Here is a 20,496-nt window from a genome sequence, read left to right as displayed (position 1 = left end):
CTCAGTCGAACCAGAACGCCAGATCTTCTCCCTCTGCGTCGGCGTTTGCGGCCTCCAGGGCCAGAGAACAAAGGCGTCTCAGGTGAGATGAATGGGGGGTCTGCAAACGGAGCGTCCGTGTTGCAAAACTTGAACTCCGGAAAGTTATAAGAAAGACCGTCTTTTATGTCCAGTAAGGTTTGTCGGTCGTACACAAGGAGACAAGTGCTGCTCGTGAAAAAATAAAGGAAAAGTAAAATTAAACACAGAAGAAAGCCGTTGCTTGGGGGAGCTCGCGACGAGGCTGCCATACTCGGCGCCATCTTGAAGCAGTAAATGAAAATGATCAAATTATGTCAAATTATAATGAAACAAGGTCTTCAACTTTACAAAAAAAGAATACAAGTAAAGAAATATATAGATATATCTATATATATCTGAATATTATTGGAGTGAACACATGTCGATCCTGAGATTAGGCCTTACTTGTGCTTGCTTTTTCCTCCCTTCTCATCTTTGAAACTCTCACAATAACAAACTGGAATCATGTGTTGTATATTCATGTGTTTACATATTTCTTACATGCCAAACAACTCAGGCTAAAGAAAATGTAGGTTATGATGTGGTAAGAGCAATAACATGCCAGCGTATTAAAAATATGTTCTTTTTTGGTAAATCTCAAAGTAATAGCAAGCATTCTAGGGCATATCTAGAATACATACTGATTTTCCCATGAATCTCTTCATTATATATTATCATAGCGCCAGTTTTATGTTTATTCACCCCTCTGACATGCGCTGCCATCAGTGCTCATGCTCAAACTCTATGACAGATTATCTTCCATATATTGAAAGATTAATTGTGCATCTTTCTGGCAATGTCAGAGGTCACATCTGTGCATTATGTGGTTATATTTAATCCATGTCAGAGATGTACACATTTCTCTTGAAATCTGTGTGAGGAGGTCACACTGTGTATTTGCTAAAGGAACATTTGCTTTAGTGCAAAGTATGCCAGGAATCTGGTCTCAACCATTCAAATGGTGCTGCAGCCAGTAAATTCTGAGTTGGAAATGCTTAACCTTGTAAAGCGATGTCGTTTCAAATGAGAGCTTACAGAAAGAGAGTCGTACAGTAAAGAAAAAGGACATGAAGAAAAGAACAGATCAGTGCTGCTATTCAAATATGTACATTTTTCAGCTAAAAGAAAAGTATGGTTTGTAAAAGCCTCACATTTATGAGCCATAGCAACAATAATCACATCTATTAATGGCATCAGTACACTGTTGGAGGCTGACATGCACACTGGGGTGTGTCCGTGTATACAGGTTCACGCCTGGATTTCTGCCCGCATTTTCAGAAACGCTTTATACTACGTTTTCTCTCTTTTTTTAAAAACCCCACTGCTGTGCTAAACTGCTGTGTGTGAACAGCAAGTGAAGAGTGCCAAACAGACGGGAGAGATATTTTACATATTAGAACAATACATTAAAAACATACATAAATGGACCATATAGTGGAAAACCAGGTCTAAGGTAAATGAGTAAAGATCCAAGTGTTAATGGTGTTTTAGCTGTTCAGCAGATATCCATCCACTTGTGTTAAACACCTAGGGCCTGATCAATAAATTTGTAGTGTAAGTCAACGTGTGCATGTTACTTTATACTGGTTGTTGTTCTCCATCCTCCACAATACTACTGAATTATAGAGGAAGGATAACATTCTCTGTTGCCTGGCAGAGATGTCATTGGCCAGTGGTGATGTCAAAGAGAGATAATAGCACATCTAGGCCTATGAAGCAAATCATCCAAACCTAAGAGACACTAAAGTGATGCGGTACTGCTTGGAAAATGTGCCTTAAATATTTCAGTAGGATAATTAAGGCAATATAAGGAATCTGAGCACAAAGATGGGCAGACAACAGTTTGCATAACCAAAAACAGTTCATCAACTCTCAGCTAAAAAGCAATGATCCATTTTAAATTGTATCTATACCTTAAAGGAAGTATAAGGAAGGAAGTGTAGAAAGAGAGCAGCATTGCTAGCCAAAAAGAAAGATGTTCTCCCAACACCTATGAGCTGTTCTGATAACTTACGACAGCGGTCCCCAACCTTTTTTGCGCCACAGATCGGTTTATGTCCAACAATACTTTCACGGACCAGCCTTTACGGTGACACGGATGAATACAACTTAATAAAACCAGTACCGGTACCCAAAACAAAATGGAGATTTATTCATAACACACAGAAAAAGACCCAGGGAAACAGAGTCAATGATAAAAAGGATGAAAAAATAACGCTAAAACTCCTGAAAACCATGAATTTCACACCCGAGCCTCAAGTCTCCCACCCCGGTACCGGTCCATGGCCCAGGGACCGCTGACTTACGACACACTGTTCCTGTTCAAGTATATAATGAGTAACAAGTGAGGAGGAGAGTGTGTGTATCCCTATGAAGGTGAAAGTTTTAATATGTCCCGAGTTTGTAGTTGTAGTCACATGCTTATATATGCATTTGCACTTATAGACATAATCAGTCAACTGGGAGTCCATATACTGCCTTACCTTTCTTTAAGGAAGTCTACCACTCGTTTGAAGTCGTCAATGCAATATTCTCTCTTCATATCCATCAGTACGCTATCAGAGGCTGACTGCACGGGAACGTGGAGGAAGGCATAGACGCGTGGATGATTCAAAATCTTGGCCATCTCCTAATGACACAAATGGGAAAACATTAAGGAGGTAACATTATTATAACATGCTGATTTTTGAATGTTTCATTTGTAAGTGTGACTCTATTAGTGATTGTGGATATGCTATAACACAGCAGTGGATTTCTAACAAGTTGGGATACACACAGAACAGGTCACCATTCTCTCACAGCGCTAACAAAGAAAGCGAGCTCACGTCCACACCTCCGCATCGCCAATTAACCCATCATGCAGCTACACGAACATACAAACTTCACAGAACATAATGTCCATTAATTATTGATTTCATGACACAGATCAACACCTTAAAAACTAAAACGTGCAAAAGGAGAAAAACAGGAAATGTGAAGGCTCACTGAAGCTTCTGGTGAATGATAGCCGCTGGCTTTGAATAAAATAAAAGTGCCATTAACATTCCTGTCTCTTCCTGCACTCTTTTCACTCCTGCACTCCTTTCAGAGCTTCTACAATACACAGCTTACATCCTATATTTATTTATTTTTTTTGTATTTTTCCTTTTCATATCGGAAATTTAAAGTCCTAAGAGTCAAGGTTGCTCCAGTAGGGCTTCTTTATGTCTGGAAAGTCAAGAGCTTTTACTGAAGAATGGAGGTCCTATTTTCAGATCAAAGCAGATTCAGAAGATTCTTCATTTGATTTTATTTCAATAAAAACCCTCTATCCGACAAATCAAAAGAATATTTCAGCCAATACACAAGGCTAAGTCCACAATCTTATATGAGAAATGGTGGGGGAAAAAATTTAATTGGGGGGAAAACACCCAAAAGAGTACTTTGGGTGTCAAATAATTTTGCTAAGCTAAATTAAAACCATTGTTTCTGTGCACAAACATGTATTTACATGAATTTGAAAAACTGAATTCACCAGGAGCAACACTCAAGTATAACATGCACCCCAACTCTAATACTTTTAAGAACACTGCAGTTAAATGCACTACAGTAATTAGGGGACTTTGCAAGGTTTTTTTTCTTCTTTTCTTCTCACTTTTAATTTCCTCAGTAATAGAACTGGAGAGAACACAGATGTCAGATTTTTCTGATGGACATAATCAGGATGCTATCATCACCATGCTAATCACCATAAGAAGGCGAAAAAGAAAAGGAGAGGGGAGGAAGAAATGATTTAATGATTTCCTACAAGAACGTACTGATTGCAGTCCGTCTTCTCAATTAAGATCTATTGTAGAATGTGCTCGCCTTCTTACGCAGACATTAAAGCATATGTGTGCATGAACACACACGGGCACAGCTCAGTATCAGCGCCACGGGGGGTTGACCGCTGCAAGCTCCAAATTAGAAAGAATTAATTTGGTTGGAAAATGGAGCTTGATTGGTGACAGAAATCAGGCTACTGCATGTATCTGTAAGTGGGTGAGTTAGTGTGTAAAAGAAAAACCATGAAAAAGAACATGCATTTATGTGTTTTTAAATGTATTATGAACCAGAGTAAATAGCAGAGTGATGGATTCATAGTGCCTCTATTTCTAAGTGTAGATGCTTTATTGTGTATACTTCAAATTTCTGCTGTGAAGCTATTTTAGAGTCCACAACCATCAATGGCACCAGAAGAAAGAAGCAAAAACTACATGCAAAGCCTAAAAAAAGGGATATTCCACATAAAATGTGATGAATTAATTTTGTACTACAATAATAAAATATACTTCAAATGGTAAGGTTCTGTTGTTGTAATAGATTTTAAATACTAATGTAGACGTACTACTATTGCAACAATGTATCTACATGGAAAACGTGGGCCTTTCTAAAGTGTAACCTTTTACCTCTGACTGTCTCTTCTATTATTAAGTTACAATCCTCTAATGTGGTTTTCCTGGCAAGTAGAAGTGACCTATAAGATCTAATGATGGCTAGCAGGGAGAGGGTATTTATTAATGCACACTTGTGTGCTTTGAAGAAATATATGTGTAGTAATGAGTTTCTTTTGAATCAGAATAAAAAAAACTTTAATAACCACTAAGGAAATTAGCAATTATTAAAGGGTTATAGCTGCTCCAAGACAATAACGGTAACAGACTGAACTACTTAAATAATACAATATATTACAAAGTTTGCAAAATATATACAAATAACTAACCTGTAAAACCTTGTCATTTGTTATTTTACTGTAGAGCATGTGTAAAAGGGTGTAGCTACTGCAGTGTGTACTGTGCATTAGATGGAGGAGCTGTAAAGGGAGATGATGAGATGAAAAGTCGCACTACATTCAGTCTTCATGCCTACTATCTATCCCGGAGCTTCCCCTAAATTAACAGTATTGCCAATTACCAAAATCACTCTTTATGTCTCTGTAATGATTAGTTCACCGGTATGTAAAACACTTTAATCAAAATTATATGTTTTAATGTTGAAATATAATTATTGTTTCTATGCACGAATTTTCAAATTTGCTGTTCTACAAAAAGTAGTTGGAAAAAAATGTTAAGAACATTATTATTTTTGGATTAAGATGCCAAATTATTCTTATTTAATTGCATTCCTGAACAGGAAAACAGTTGTTTTAATGGCTGAGCGTTATGCTTGATTAATTTCTGACTTTTCAGAGGAATCTAGGATGTCGGCTGAAATGCGGGTATGAAAATGTGAATTTGGCTCGTGTTTTTATGACAGCTAGTTAAGTACATTTGTTAAGAGTATGCGTATATGTATGTAGCTGGGTGTCAACACAGTTTCAGGAGACTTCCCTCACATGGATCATTTGTCATGCACTTGACTGTATAATAGAGATCTGCAAATGATGTTGCAAATCCCAGAAGACTTGAGGATCTTTAATATTTCACAGCTACCAATACTAAATGTCAAAGTGTAAATGATGCTGTGTAAAAAATGGTTTTTAAAAAACAATATGATATTCAATAACTACGTGCTGCCTTGATATTGATCATCTTTAGAGTTGTGATAGTTTTCAGATCAAAGCAAAGCTTTGTTTTCTTTATGCAGGAATATTGCAGTTCAAGTCTGTACTGAAGTTTTTATACCTCACTCCCTGTAGAAGTGACACACTCCTAATTTGCATGTTGGCTTCATTTGTCGACACACCATTTCAACGTGGCTTTAATTGCTTCTACCATGGCGATGATGTTGTCTTCCAAAAGGTTTGCTTTTCTCTTAATATTCCCGACTACACCCTCATTTATCCTGGTGTCATGTGAGGGTAAAAAGGATGTGCCATTAACTTTAGTTTGAGATTTATCAATCACATATGCTCAAGTTACAATCTGGGATCCTTCAAATGTGCCCAAGCAAGGTTTTATGATCAGTCAACTGTAAGCTTTTTTGTGTATTTATATATTTATAAATCAGCCTTGACCAATACCGTTTTTGTTCTTTAACCCAACAGGTCTTCATCTGCAAAAAAACAGTCTTTTCATCTCTGGTTGACCAGCGCAAATAGACACACGAACACAGAAAATATCGAGTTAAGCGAATTAGCTCAAAGGATCTGATATCGCCCCCCCCTCAAATCAGATCTCACTTAAAAGAAAAGAAAAGAAAACATATGTGGGGGGAGAGGTGATGAAAGTCGATTTAGCTCCAAGCAGCCTCAGCACGTGACTACAGACGTTTCACAACAATTTCCCAGAAAATATGCTTACTCTAAACTTTGTGCTTTTCCGTTTCTTTTGTTTGTGTATCTTTTTCCTCATCCTTTTCATCATTCACTCTCCCTTCTTTTTTGTGTTTGGCGCTTAAAACACGTGATAGTCATGTTTTGAATACTGCAGGTTTCAAAAATGAATGTTTCTTACTTTCTCTCTAAGCAGGCTGCTGAAAGTCAGGGTCAACTTTGAATCAAGTCATCTCTGTATAGCTTGTGACTGCAAATATGTTATTAATCAAGCACATCGCACAAAAATGAAATAAATTCTAAACTCTGCAACCCAAAAGAAATCGACCTTAACTTTCCAAGTGAAATTCGGTTGAATTTAAACATTTGAGAAAAACATACATGGTCAAACGGGCCAAAGGGGATCAGTTCAATGTAATTTGGTCTCCTCGGGGCAGCGGGATGTTGTATGCGTTATTCATTGCACAGCTTAGAGGAGACACAAAGAGTCAGATGTGTTTAACCGTGAGTGTTTTTTAGGGAGCACTAACTGAACGCGTCCTACACATATTCAAAAATGAGAGCTTACTTATTCACTAATAGCAACATTATGTTTGACACTTCGGAAAATAACAGTAACACTTTAAGACTCACTCAAACACAGTTCAAACTACACAAAAAATTCTCAATGTTGTTGTTCAGAAATAAAGAAGCACCGACTCACAAGCATAAAGCCAGAAGAAAAATGAAAAATGGCCAATGAAGAGACAAAATCTTCTACAGTTATCTTTGCAGCAAAAAGGTTCAAGTAATAAATGTGAAAAAATACATGCTTTACTTGTTATTTGTGCCGTCTTATCATTTGAAATTGGACAGAATCCTTTAAAACTCAAAGCTTTGAAAGATGAAATCAATTCATACATTCAGATTACCTGGACCTCTAAAAACACATATCTTTTAATATCATGTGTCACCCAGTGAAGTCTGTAGAGAAATCTTTTCCCAGGACAAGTCAGTATTTGTGTGTACATGACCAAGCACAACCACACTTCAGAAAGTGAAATAGACATTTTAAACACTTCAAGCTGTGCTTGATTTTCCTTGGCATCTATACCAAGCTTGCTGCACACCTCTTAGAATGAAATGCATTGCACGGTTAAAGGTGAATTGGGTGTATGTGTAGAATTTGTCATGTGCAAGTGTTTTCTGTGACTGTGACAAACTTTGTTTTTAAGGGGACATGCACAACAAGTCACTCAAAAATACAACTAAACTACAGTCTAAAGGCGCAACAGAGGCACATCCGAATAGCTTTGCTGTGAGCTTTCATTTGGTTTAGTTCCTCACACAAAATGCTACATTAGGCCTCTAATGTGAAGAGGCTCCCAAAGGCTTCATTAAAATGAAAATGGATTGAGAGGGTGTTTCTATACAGCTGCCCTTGAGCCCGGGCAAGAGACGGTTGTGGCTGTGTTTCTGTGAACGGGTGTCTAGTGTATAATCATTAGTGTATGTATGGGACAGACCTTTTGCTGTGCTACAGCTATTTGGTAGTTTATCAGGGCACACAGGGGAATGCTTCTGATAAGTGATAAAAGTGGGAGGGAAAAAAATAAAAATAAAAAGCAACCAAATAAAATGAAATATGAACTAAAATTACCATATTTTTCGGACCATAAGGCGCACCCGGATTATAAGGGGCGATCGTGGCTCACGGTTTGGGAGTTCGTCTTGTAATCGGAAGGTTGCCGGTTCGAGCCCCGGCTCGGACAGTCTCGGTCGTTGTGTCCTTGGGCAAGACACTTCACCTACCCCCTACTGGTGATGGCCAGAGGGGCCGATGGCGCGATATGGCAGCCTCGCTTCTGTCAGTCTGCCCCAGGGCAGCTGTGGCTACAACTGTAGCTGCCTCCACCAGTGTGTGAATGTGAGAGTGAATGAATAGTGGAATTGTAAAGCGCTTTGAGGGGCTCGAAAAGTGCTATACAAATGCAATCCATTATTATTATTTAAGCGAAACAAAACAGCCAGATAAGTCAAACTTTACTCAACTCATTCTTCTTGCTTCCTCCACTTTCGTACCATCGATCCATTAATGTTGAATTCTCTCGCAGCTGCTCTGTTCACATGTTGTTGCAGTATATTATTGACTAACCTCTGATTGTGGATGGATTATCTCAGTTGTTCTCCTGACTGAAGTTTGGTCTGTTTACAGCAGCCTGTCACGTTAACTTCTATCGGAAAAAACTTAGCATTCATCCTCCAGCTTTACTGTGTTTTTGTTATGCTAACATAGCTGTGTCGCTAGCGATCACATAACACATCATTACGGTAGCCGTAATGCTCCGACAATCCATCAAGTGGTGCGGCTTCGTAGCTTGCCGAAGTCGCACTAAAACATTTTTTTTGACCGATTTTTTAGCGCCGTGTTCCACATAAAATCAGTTTGAGGTCAGTAAGCACAACCAGAATTAATACATAAGGCGCACTGTCGATTTTGGAGAAAATTAAAGGATTTTAAGTGCACCTTATAGTACGGACAACACGGTAAGTGCAATGAGGAGTGAAAGAAGCCATTTACGTCCACTGTGAGCGACCATCTTTGAACAGAGGCGGTGGTTTACGACACCAACTGTCTGCCATCTATAATCCAGTTTTGAGTTCCCTTCCCAGACGCCTTAATGCCCACTCACATCCTGGGCCATCTGACCTCAGGAAATCACATGATAGGGTGGGGCCAGGTTTCATAATGAGCTCACCCAAAACCCTGGCTGATTGTGACCCACACCCATTTTCACACCTCGGCTCATGTGATTAGATAGAGGATCATCAGGGGGTCCTTTGTCCGTCTTTGGGGGGGAAACTCCCACTGTGTTTAAATCTGGGACTCCCCACCAGTTGACCCCTTTAGAACTGAAGAAGCTTCTCGGATGAGAGGTGAAATGTCTTCAAGCAACTCCTTGAAGCTCCTTAGACTACGATGACCTGGATGACTGAGAACCTTCACAGACACGGTAAGTGCAATGTGACACAGCATAAGAAAACCACACAAAAGTCCAAAATTTTTGTTTTTACTTTATGTTTCCTTAAACTTTCAAAAGTTCGAGATGAACATATAAACACACGTGCAATGAATCTGTAGTTTGATTGGGTTTTTTTTTTCAACTTGATGTCAGACTGTGTCCTCTCTTTGAATTACTGTTGTTAGTAACAATGTATATAGATAAACAGAGACTTGTAGCATGTTCGTGAATAACATCTCATGTGAAAAAACTCCACTGGGTTATCAAGAAACTGTTGATCGATCACAATCCACACGGCATTATCACCAAAGGCCAAAGTTGGAAAATTCACTGGCATCACTAAGGGAGCAGATTTCACTGGTTGACTACCTACACGGAGACTATTTTCACACCTCATTTGCCATTTCTAGTATAGATTATTATAAATCGCCCACACATAAAGGCTCACAGAAACACATCCACACTTATCTGCACACACACACACACACACACACACACACACACACAGAGTGGTCAGATGTGGCTGTACTGTGGACAGACGGACAGATTCAGAGATGGGTAGATGGGGAAAAAGATGCTACACTCCAAAATATAAAAACTGAAGAGGGGGGGGAAATGAGGAGAGAGAAAAACAAAAAGTGGCACTGTAGAGATATTTTTACGTGAAGCTACTCAAAAACGAAGCACTGATAGCACAATGCAATCAACTAAAATGTCAGGGAGAAGTGGCCCGTGAGAGCAGATTGGGCCTTTAACTGCTCCAATCAGCAAATGGTTCTACTGGCCTGTCTACATCTGTCAAGAAAAACAGGCTGCACATAGGAAGAAATTGTGTGCTCTTGTGTGACAAAAGGAGACAGTGCAGACGCGTTGATCTGTGAGTATTTGTGAGAGAGGGTGATCTTTAAAGGGGTAGTGGAGAAGTTACTTGGCCTTTTCAGCTTCAATCACAGCCATTCGGTATGATGCCATTATATAAGTACTAGCGTTCTTCAAAAGAAGAGACAGCAGGACATCATTCAGCCTTTAAGATGAACGATAAAAATACTCTGGAGACTCGGCCTTCTTCATTGCCACGCCACTGACGTGATTACCATCATCACGACTTCAATTGGAGAAAATAGACAAAAGAGGTTATGGACGAGTAATTAGGAGAAGAAAAAACTAAAAGCAAAAGGTGAAGGGAAAAAGATTAAAAGCGTCAAAAGGAGAAAATGAAGAGCTATACTGAAAAAGAAGGAGCTGCAAGAGGAAGCAAAGAAAGAAGGAAAAACTGAGGAAGGAAGCTCGCAAAGACTTTCAAAAGACTTTTTTCTTAATGACTGTCAGTACGCCCTTATTTATGAGTAGGACTGCAAAAAAGGGGGAAAAAGGACAGTGTGGAAAGGGTAGCAGACAAGAGGGGGGAAAAGGATGGATACGAAAGGGTACATAGGGAACAAGAGCAACACAAGACAATGATAAGTTAAAGAAGACCATCTTTCCTTATGTAGGTTAATTGGGTGAGGAATTAAAGCAAAAAATATATAATTCAATCCAACACATGGACATTAACAATAAAAAGGGCTGCTAGCATATGAAATTATTCTTAATACACACACACACACACCAAGTGACTGTGTCTTCCAAGTGTGTTTCTAATTATCAGTTAATTGTTATTCCCTATCATTAGGAGGGTGGGTTTTTAATTGTAATGTAGCCAAGCAGAAAGCCTACCTATACATGTGGGGGACAATTAGCCACCTCCATTAACCCCTGGTTAATTACAACCTCTATAGCTGCTTCCCACAGCACTTTTCCCACTGCTTTTTACCCCTCGTCTCTATCCCCAGGCCTTCATCCCCTTACTTTTTTACATTTCTGCCCTCATTTCATTAATCAGTGATCCCAATCATCTTTGATTGTTTGATTCAAAGTATCTGTTATGAATTTATTTTTTAAAGAAAAAAGGAAGAAAAAAAAAAGTTCTGTCATTTGCTTTTTCAAGGTTACCATTACCCAGTTCATCCTCTATTTCATCCACTGACATGTTTCTCCTCTCCTTTTTCAAACCAACTGTTTTTAATCAGGGCTGAAATTATGAATGCAAACAGGCAACCAGAGCAAAAATAATAGGACTGAAAAATAAGCCAGAAATTAAATCTATCAAGGTCAGCAATCACGTTTAATATAACATTAAAATATTAACAAAAGGTCCCACTTCCTTGAGTTTTATCCCTGTCATTGAAGCAAAAGTTCACGTGTGATTTTATTCCCAGCAGAACATTGCTTAATAAGAATTGTGACATTGTGTAGGAAGTGTTCAAACACCTCAGTTTTAAGGAAAGAGAGGTTTTCCGATCATTAACTCATTGTCCCAGTAAAGGATTTTAAGAGTGCAGTACATTACCTTCTATCATGTTTTGCAGATAATTTGTACAAAAATCACAATGTGACCAAAACAGAACAAACCAAGAAAAACAAGGAAGTTGCTTTTCAATCTAAGTGGCTGAAAAGTAACTTCCTTTGAGATAAAGTAATCAATAAATAAAGATTAAAAGACTCAAGTCGCAAAAGAGCTGTCAAAAGCAGGCCACAGAGGATGAGCGGTGTATCTATAGCACTTCTCAGGAGCCTTAACACGGGCAAACACTTACGGTGGGTTAAGATAGACCTGCAACGTACAGTAGAGGAGCAGATGAACAGGAAGGAAGATGCAAAATATCAATTTATCAAACACATACTGACAATGATGTCTCAAGTCACACCTACTATGCTGGATCAACACCATGGTAGGCGATGAAGTGAACTAGCACAGCACAAGCATGACACTCATCGTCGCAACACGATGCTCACCATTATGCTATCTGCTTATTATATCGATATTTTGATGGCTGTAAGGTAGGTTTAGATGTTTCAAAAGAATGAAGCATCCATGCATGTTTAGATCATATGACTAAAAGCAAACGATGTCACACCCTTTCTTGCACTACTTTATAGCAGGTTTGCACAGACCATCAGTTTTCTTGGTGTTTCATCACATACTCAGTCCAAATGTATCCAGTTTTTATATTCTTCTCATTACCAACAATGCAAGATTTAGGTTTAACAAAATATTCTATTTCCCAGAAAATCTTGACACCACCAGCTGCCATATAGCAGTGAAAAAGTCCGACTGAATAACAGCTCGCTCCCCTAGCTGAGACTTTCTTAATGACCTGACTGCAGGACCTCGGGGTAAAAATGCAACACGCTTTACCTTCTCTCACAAAATTGAAACAGGGAGCTGATAACGGTTGTTAAACGCACTCATCTGGCAAATTATAACTTCAACCCTTTTCCATTATTGGTTTATTTTCAGAGTGATGGCACAGTGATGATCTGTCAATGGTGATCTGTCAATGTCAAAAGGCAACTTGCTCTTTTTCACATTTCTCTGGCAATGACATAAAAAAGAGCAGACTACAAATCCCCACAGCAGCAAATTTTACAGGAATACCAAATGAAGTAGAGGAAGTCTTAATTGATGGCAAAACCCTGATGTAAATTTACAAGTCTAACTTTAATTAACCAATTAATAATCTAATTAACTATTTCACAGACTCCTGAAGTTTGCTAGAGAGTGAATAATAATGAAATAATTGAAAAGAAAATGAACTGGTTGCAACAAACAATGGACCAGGAAACAACATGTTGGCATGTGTCATCTATCCAGATAATCTGAACAATGGAAGGACTTTTTTTTAAAAACACACATTGCAATCCTTTGCACTCAATACATGAATATGTTATTTAAAAAGAGGCACGACTGTCAGTTCATGAAAACCGATAGAATAAAATAATGTGTTGTGTCTCCAACACAAGTTAATTTTTTTAAAAAAGGGGGTAAGGCAGAAAAAGATTTAAATGGCAGAAAATTCATGTCTCACAGACATGCAAATACACAAAGAAGTCAGGGCTAGAGATCGAGAGAGAAAATAGAGAGGGGTAACAATGCCCATTGTTCCATTAGAAAAGACAATAATGATTGATAAAATGAGGTTACTAAAGAGGACACAATGGTCCTTAATTGACTCATTAGGGAAAGAAGAGAATGAACTAATCAGCAGAGAATGAGTGCTGCAGCTAAACTGCTTGGTAAGCAAAACAAAAAGGCTTTTACTTTATTAAATCTAGGCAAAGCAATATTGTTTGTTCACAGAAAGAGCCCGTCAGGAGAAAAACAAAGCAGGTAAAAAGGAAGTGTGTGGAGTGTCTCGGTGTTTTACTTTTATTAATACCGATGCATTATTATATTTGATAGGACTCGTGGGTGAAATTGGGGAGGTGCTTGTGTGTACTGCGCATACCTCTAGGTGTTCCAGGATATATGGTGGATTCGTCATCCCCAGCCTTAGCATGGCACCTTCGGGAATCTCCTCCACCAGTCTCCACAGCAGCGTGGGCAGGTCTGTCCCTATGTCTCTACCGTAAGCACCGGTGTCCTCACTGGTCAACCAGATCTCGCACACTCCCTCTACAAAGGCACGCACATATAAACATGCTCATTAACCATAGTAAATTCATTAATTCATATGAAGTAACAGCCACCAATAACCACCATCAATAATCAAAGCAGGCTGCGTATTAGTTCCCAAGTGGGAACAGTTTACAGTGACTGTGGGTACTGTTGTACTTAAGGGAATCTCATGTTAACATTTCACTAATTTGATTAAAAATAACCTTACCTACTGAAGGTAATGAATGAAAAACATGTAGGCTGAAACCTGAGGGAGATATTTGACTGTTAAATTAACTGAATCAAGCATTCCACTTTAGAGTTAATGTTTAGCTTGTGTGTGCGTGTGTTAAAATATCTTTTTCCTGTTTAACGACTTAGTTAAAATTATCCATGCTGCTTGTGCTAGGAGGATTTCGCTCTCCTCCACCACGTATTATCCAAAGTTGATTTTAGCGCTACATATTTGAAACTTTCAAAACTTTGGCTAATTTGAGGTCAGAAGTTTGCTGATAGCATTCTGCAAACTGCTTCACGGTCCTATTTTTGACATCCATACAGCCCGTTATGGCTGTCTGCTTAAAATAAGTCCAATTAACAATTACCGTCTGTGCTCCTGACTAATGAGTAACACCTGAAAAAGCTTTAAAATGCCCTTCGTAAAACTCTCTCCTGCTCTCGTAGCTATAATTCTCTGCGGGAGTCTCCTCACATCACATTATTTTCTTCTTCTTTAAGCAACTGTCAGAATAAACGTAAAAGTTGGTTTTTACTCTGTTTTACTTCCTTCTTCATCTGTTATTAGAAATACTAATGTAAATAGTTATGACAGCCAAGCTCAAGCTCCAAAGGTTCCATGTCATTATCTCACCTTCTCTCAGGTATCATTATTTCACTGCCACTCTGAAGCTTTTGTTGTCATTGCTTATATATGCCAGGTCTTTGATAGAAACCCCATTTATGACAGTCACTGACAAGTATTAAAAATACCAGTGTTGTAAACATGGATTGCAGGAATGTGAAGGTCAAATTCAGCAAGAGGGGGTGATCAACTGGCTTCATGCTAAATTAGAGCAACGCTCAGCGCTAGAGCTTAATGAGTGTCATTTGACTGCAGGTCCGGAAATGGCTGAGTGTCTGTTTAAGCTATGTGTTAAGACATATTATATCACACAGGCACACATAAACACATTTGCACTTGCAGGGGGACAAGTATTAGGAACACACACGCAAATGCACACAACCATCATTATCATTAGCTGTGCAGAGACAGACAGAAAGATGCATGTGGTCATACCGTTTGGCTAATTGGACAGTGTGTGTGTATGTGTGTGTGTATAGAGGTGAGCATGGGCCAGATAGATTAAAAATGATGACGGTGTAATTGTCTGGAGTCGAATTAAAGCATTTCCAGAGCTCATCGTCGACATTAAGAAGCACTAATGATTTCTGTCGCCAGCCGCGTCTAAAATCGCAATCAAATGCATCCATCAATCACACATGCTTAAATCACATCAGGCCAGCATGCACACTGTATAAGAATATATCAAGATAGCTTCAGTGTGCAATTAATCCGATGCATATTTCACCTTCGGACAATATTTAATAATAACCTAGTTCATTAAACTCCCTATCATTATTTAATTCATTCAATTTATTATGCTTAGAAAGTACGTTTTTAAGCAACGTGTCTCCTCACAGGCATAAGACCTTCCCGTCTGCTGCTGGCCACCAGACATCTTCAAACCACCCCAGAGGTTGAGCATATCTCATATAGACGTGTTATCTTCTAATATTAATTTGTAATGGTGTTTATTTACTGCAGTATTTACTGTATTTATTTAATTTGTCACATTCCCATCTTTTAAAGGTAAAGAAAAGCATTGATAGCAATTCCATGGACAGCTCAAATCAGCTTGTTTAGGCTCAGTAATACCAATGTCACTACCAAGTCAAGGACCTTGACTGCATCATCTACATACCAGTAATGACCAAAACCAGCACAATAACACTGTCCTTTTCAGCTTAACTGTTGCAGAAAGACACTGACCAAATGATGGCCTCATTCACAGCCAAACGTACTTTGAAATGACCTCTGAGCTAAATTGCTTCCTTCCAAAACAACATTCTTGTGATTCCAGTCCAATAATGCTGTACAAATAGTAAGCATATATATTGTTTGCGGTGAAATATTTCTGAATCCCCTGTTAATTATGTTTTGAGCAGGGTGATGCTTTGCAAAAGTCTCTTATGTTTACTCAAGGCCACAGCCATGCACAGATCTCCAGCTCAACTCAATAACCTACCCAGTAATTTGCCCTTTTGGCTTGCTTCTCGGTTCTTTTGTGTCAGGTGTGCCAACGGTGTTATTGTTGGCCAAATACAGAGAGGAGGCAGCTATTAGGAAATGCCTGCCCTTCTGTATCTGGTCTTATACAAGCTGCACATCTGCTTCCTCTGCTTTTGTTTACGTGTAGTGACGAGAGGTCACAGTGGCAAAGGGCTGACAATTGTCTCCTGTCAAGATGGTGCAAAAAAGTCACGATGTCTGTCAGGAGACATTTGTGAACCTAATAGCACATTAGCCATTGCTTTTCATAATGTACTTGAAAATAATTTATATACAGTACGCCTAATTGCCATGATTATATTATCTGGCTGCGAGTGGTTTTACTTCAATAAATACTTTCTGGTAAGTAGAAAGTATGTACACTGCTGAATGGTTTAGGAAATACTGTTCTGAGCACATTTTGGCCTCTGATACCATTGAGAAATATGAATATTGATCATGTACTATCATTGTTTTATTTTATTTTTTTTAAATATGGGAAGATGAATCCCATGCAACAAAGTCAGGAGGGACACATTTCCACTGTGCTTTGGCCTGTGTGTGTTGACATTACACATTAACATTTGACCCAAGTCCTTTTTCCAACCACTTTATGATGTAGTTTGATGTCAGAGCAGTTCCAAACACGGGTGGGTTTTCCTAAACGCTATTAACATTCACTTCATCCTGACAAAGCATAGCACAGACAGGGGAGTGAAAAAGCATGTCAGGATTTTAAAAAGTCCTGATATGCAAAACAAAATCAAACAAAGGTAAAACAAAACACTCAGTGAGATAGATCTGCACTTATGACCGCATTCCCAAACCTACAAGCTGAGAGAGAAAGCTTGACCACAGAGGAAACAGTTGCACGCATGTCCAAGTTCCATTCGTCTTTGTCCAAGAACAACACCATCAGTGCGCCTGAATAAACCATACAAAGCCATCATCACACCCGGTCTCGGTCAAATACTTGTTTGCTGTGTCTGGGTTTGCTTTTATGGACAAGTTTTCATTTTAGACTAAATGTAATGAGGACATTTCTATACTTGCAATTAAATTTTGGCTCTTATCCTCACAATATGAAAGGTGCTTTCTAGACACAGATTCTTCCCCATTAATCTGACAGCACCTCATAGTGTCAGCTGTATGCCTGAATGCAGCACTTGTTCAACTTTTTCATTAAAGTCAAAATGGACATCTTGCAATGGTACGGTGCTACGGTCTAGGACCGTACCATGTTGCATCTTTCAACATGGTACGGTCTAGGACCGTACCATGTTGCATCTTTCAACATGGTATGGTCTGCAGGCACTCTGTAACAAGTATTTGCCCCCTTCCTAATTTCCTAGTGTTTTGCTTATTTCTCACGCTTACGTGTTTCAGATCATCAAAAAAATGTTAATATCAGACAAAAATAACCAAAGTAAATAGAAAACGCAGTTTTTAAATGATGATTTCATTGATTAAGGGGGAACAGTTATCCAAACCGCACTGGTCCTGTGTGAAAAAGTAATTGCCCCTCTTGTTAAATCATGAATTAACTAATTTTTTGGGAAAGTTGAGCTCAGTTTCACTAAACACACTCAGGCCTAATTACTGGCAGACCTGATGAATCAAGAAATCACTTAAATAGAACCTGTCTGACAAAGTAAAGCAGGCTAAATGATCCCAAAAAGTAACAAAGTCACTGAAATATCAGTCTGGAAAGGTTAACAAAGCAATTTCTATTTATTTTCTTTGGGACTCCAGTGAACCACAGTGAGATTCATTATACAAAAATGGAGAAAACTTGGAACAGTAGTGAAGATTCCCACGAGTGACCGGCTGACAAAAATTACTCAAAGAGCATATATTTATGAGTCGTCCAAGAGGTCAAAAAAGAACCAAGAACAACTTTAAAGAACCACAGGCTTCACATGTCTCAGTTAAGGTCAGAGTTCATGATTCAACAATGAGAAAGAGACTGGGCAAAAATGGCATCCATGTTTCAAGGAGAAAACCACTGCTGTCCAAAAGGAACACAAAGGCTCATCTCATATTTGCCAGAAAAACATCTTGATGATCCCCCCTAAGATATCTGGAAATATATTCTGTGGACTGACGAGACAAAACTTTTTGGTTTGAGTGGCGTTACATTTATTTGGCATGAAAGTAACACAGAAATGGAACATCATACCAACAGTAAAATGGTGGTGGTAGTGTGGTGGTCTAGGGCTGTTTTGCTATCTCATGACCTGGAAGACTAAACAGAACAATGAATTCTGATCTCTACCAAAACATCCTGAAGGAGAATATCTGGCCATCTGTTCGTGACCTCAAGTTAACATGCACTTTGGTTCTGCAGCAGCACAATGATCCAAAACACACCAGAAAGTCCACCCCTGAATGGTTTAAGAAAAAAACGAATGAAGACTTTGGAGTGGCCTAGTCAAAGCCCTGACTTGAGTCTGATTGACATGCTGTTGCATGACCTTAAACAAGCTGGAGGGTTTCACAGCATTAACAATGTGGCTAAATTACAAAAATTCTTCAAAGATGAGTGGGCCAAAAATCCTCCACAGGGTTGTAAAAGACTCATGGCCAGTTATCACAGTTGTTGCTACTAAGGGTGGCCCAACCAGTTATTAGGATTAGGGAGCAATCACTTTTCCACACAGGGTCATGTAGGTTTGGATTTTTTTCCACTTAATCATAAACACCTTCATTTAATTATTTCCATGACAGGCCTGTTTCTGTTCAGCTTCCATACTTTTTAGAAGTACATGTAATAGTCATGTTGTCATGTAAGACGTATATGTAATAATCAAAGAGGCTGGATGCTTTCCAGTGTGTCCACACTGTAATGTAAAATTACTAGTATTTCCAAACAGAATAAACTATAACACAATTACATATCTGCTATATTTACAATCAAAATAACACAGAAATGATGAAGAAATTTCATTTATTCCTATTGTAAGGTTAAAACTGTTGTATTTTTTGCAAAAATATGTTATAGTTAATAGGTATTATCTGAATACTAATTTTGAAAATATGTACATAAGCACACTTCCTTTCCAAAACAAAAACATAATGATACAAACAATGATGCAAATCTGAACATGTTTAGATTTTCTTGCATTGTTACGGTTGAAGCAGTGGTCAAATGACACTGATTAAACACTTTTGACTAATTAACACTGTGAAAACTGGAAAATAGCATCAAACTGTCCAAGCGTAAAAAATGTGTTATTCTAAGCAAAAAGGAGTTTTCTATCCCTCAAGCTGTTTATAGGACATAGCTGATTAACTGAAGGTTATTAAATTGGCAATCCAAAGCCCTCTAAAGCAATCTACAGGAACTCTCCCCTGTTTCCAAAGCACTTTAATGAAGATGAAAAGTGACCAACAAATAGACAATTGAAAAAGAAAAACAAAACAGTTCAGGCATGATTCATTCAAGATAGTCTGACTAAAATCAGCAAAAGTATTGTTGAGGAAAAGATATCAAGTGGTGGCCTCAGAAACACAAGATTTTATCAGTGAGAGCCTGTTTGACCAACTACACCCTGGGATACTTACACTGACCCAACTACACAGTCACCAAGGGGAAGAGTTACCCAAGAGCATAATGAACTCGAACCTTACAAGAACTTGAAAACCGAATCACAGGCATGTCACCTCAACCCACTTTTGTTGTGGAAAAATTCAACTTTAATGATACATTTAAACACTGAAATATGTAAGTACTCCTAACATCACGAGAACCTCTGCAGGACTTTGTCACATCATGCTGGAATATTGCATAGTTATTGCATGGTTGTAGGTCTAGTATGCCAGTTTGACTGATACCAAGGTACTCCAATAAACTGAGTTATATATATATATGAATGATCATCCACCAGTCCAGTCAATTCAGAATCAGAATCATCAGAATCAGAATACTTTATTGATCCCTGGGGGAAATTATTTTTTGTTACAGTGCTCCATTTTAAACCAACATTAAGACAAGACAGACAATACACTAACTAAGAATAGTACAATATATACATATATATACATACATACATACATAAGTCACTCATAAATAAAAAGTTGGAAAAGAAACATGTGTAGTTGTAGCAGCAAACAGTGTGTTAAGTGGATGCGTTGTACAGGGAGATGGCCACAGGCAGGAATGATTTCCTGTGTCGTTCAGTGGTGCTTTTCGGTAATCTCAGTCTCTCACTGAACGTGCTCCTGTGACTGACCAGCATGTCATGGAGTGGGTGGGAGGTGTTATCCAACATTGTCTTTATCTTGGACAGCATCCGCCTCTCCGACACCACCTTGAGGGAGTCCAGCTCCATCCCCACAACATTGCTGGCCTTACGGATCAGTTTATTAAGTCTGTTGGCATCTGCGACCCTCAGCC

The 20,496-nt window shown here is 38.7% G+C and overlaps 1 protein-coding gene across 1 annotated transcript in view; it reads right to left on the bottom strand.

Annotated features, from left to right (window-relative positions):
- The window catches only part of cdkal1 (CDK5 regulatory subunit associated protein 1-like 1), a 258,575-nt gene that overhangs the window by 100,230 nt on the left and 137,849 nt on the right, over nt 1-20,496 (bottom strand). Inside the window, exons 9-10 of the mRNA XM_014410796.3 lie at nt 13,623-13,789; nt 2,544-2,689 (exon numbers count right to left, since the gene is read on the bottom strand). Coding sequence (XP_014266282.2) covers nt 2,544-2,689; nt 13,623-13,789 — 313 coding nt within the window. The remainder of the gene's footprint in view (nt 1-2,543; nt 2,690-13,622; nt 13,790-20,496) is intronic.

The sequence above is a fragment of the Maylandia zebra genome, linkage group LG11, assembly GCF_041146795.1.
Source record: "Maylandia zebra isolate NMK-2024a linkage group LG11, Mzebra_GT3a, whole genome shotgun sequence".
NCBI lineage: Eukaryota > Metazoa > Chordata > Actinopteri > Cichliformes > Cichlidae > Maylandia > Maylandia zebra.
This window is presented reverse-complemented; position numbering and strand designations above follow the sequence as displayed.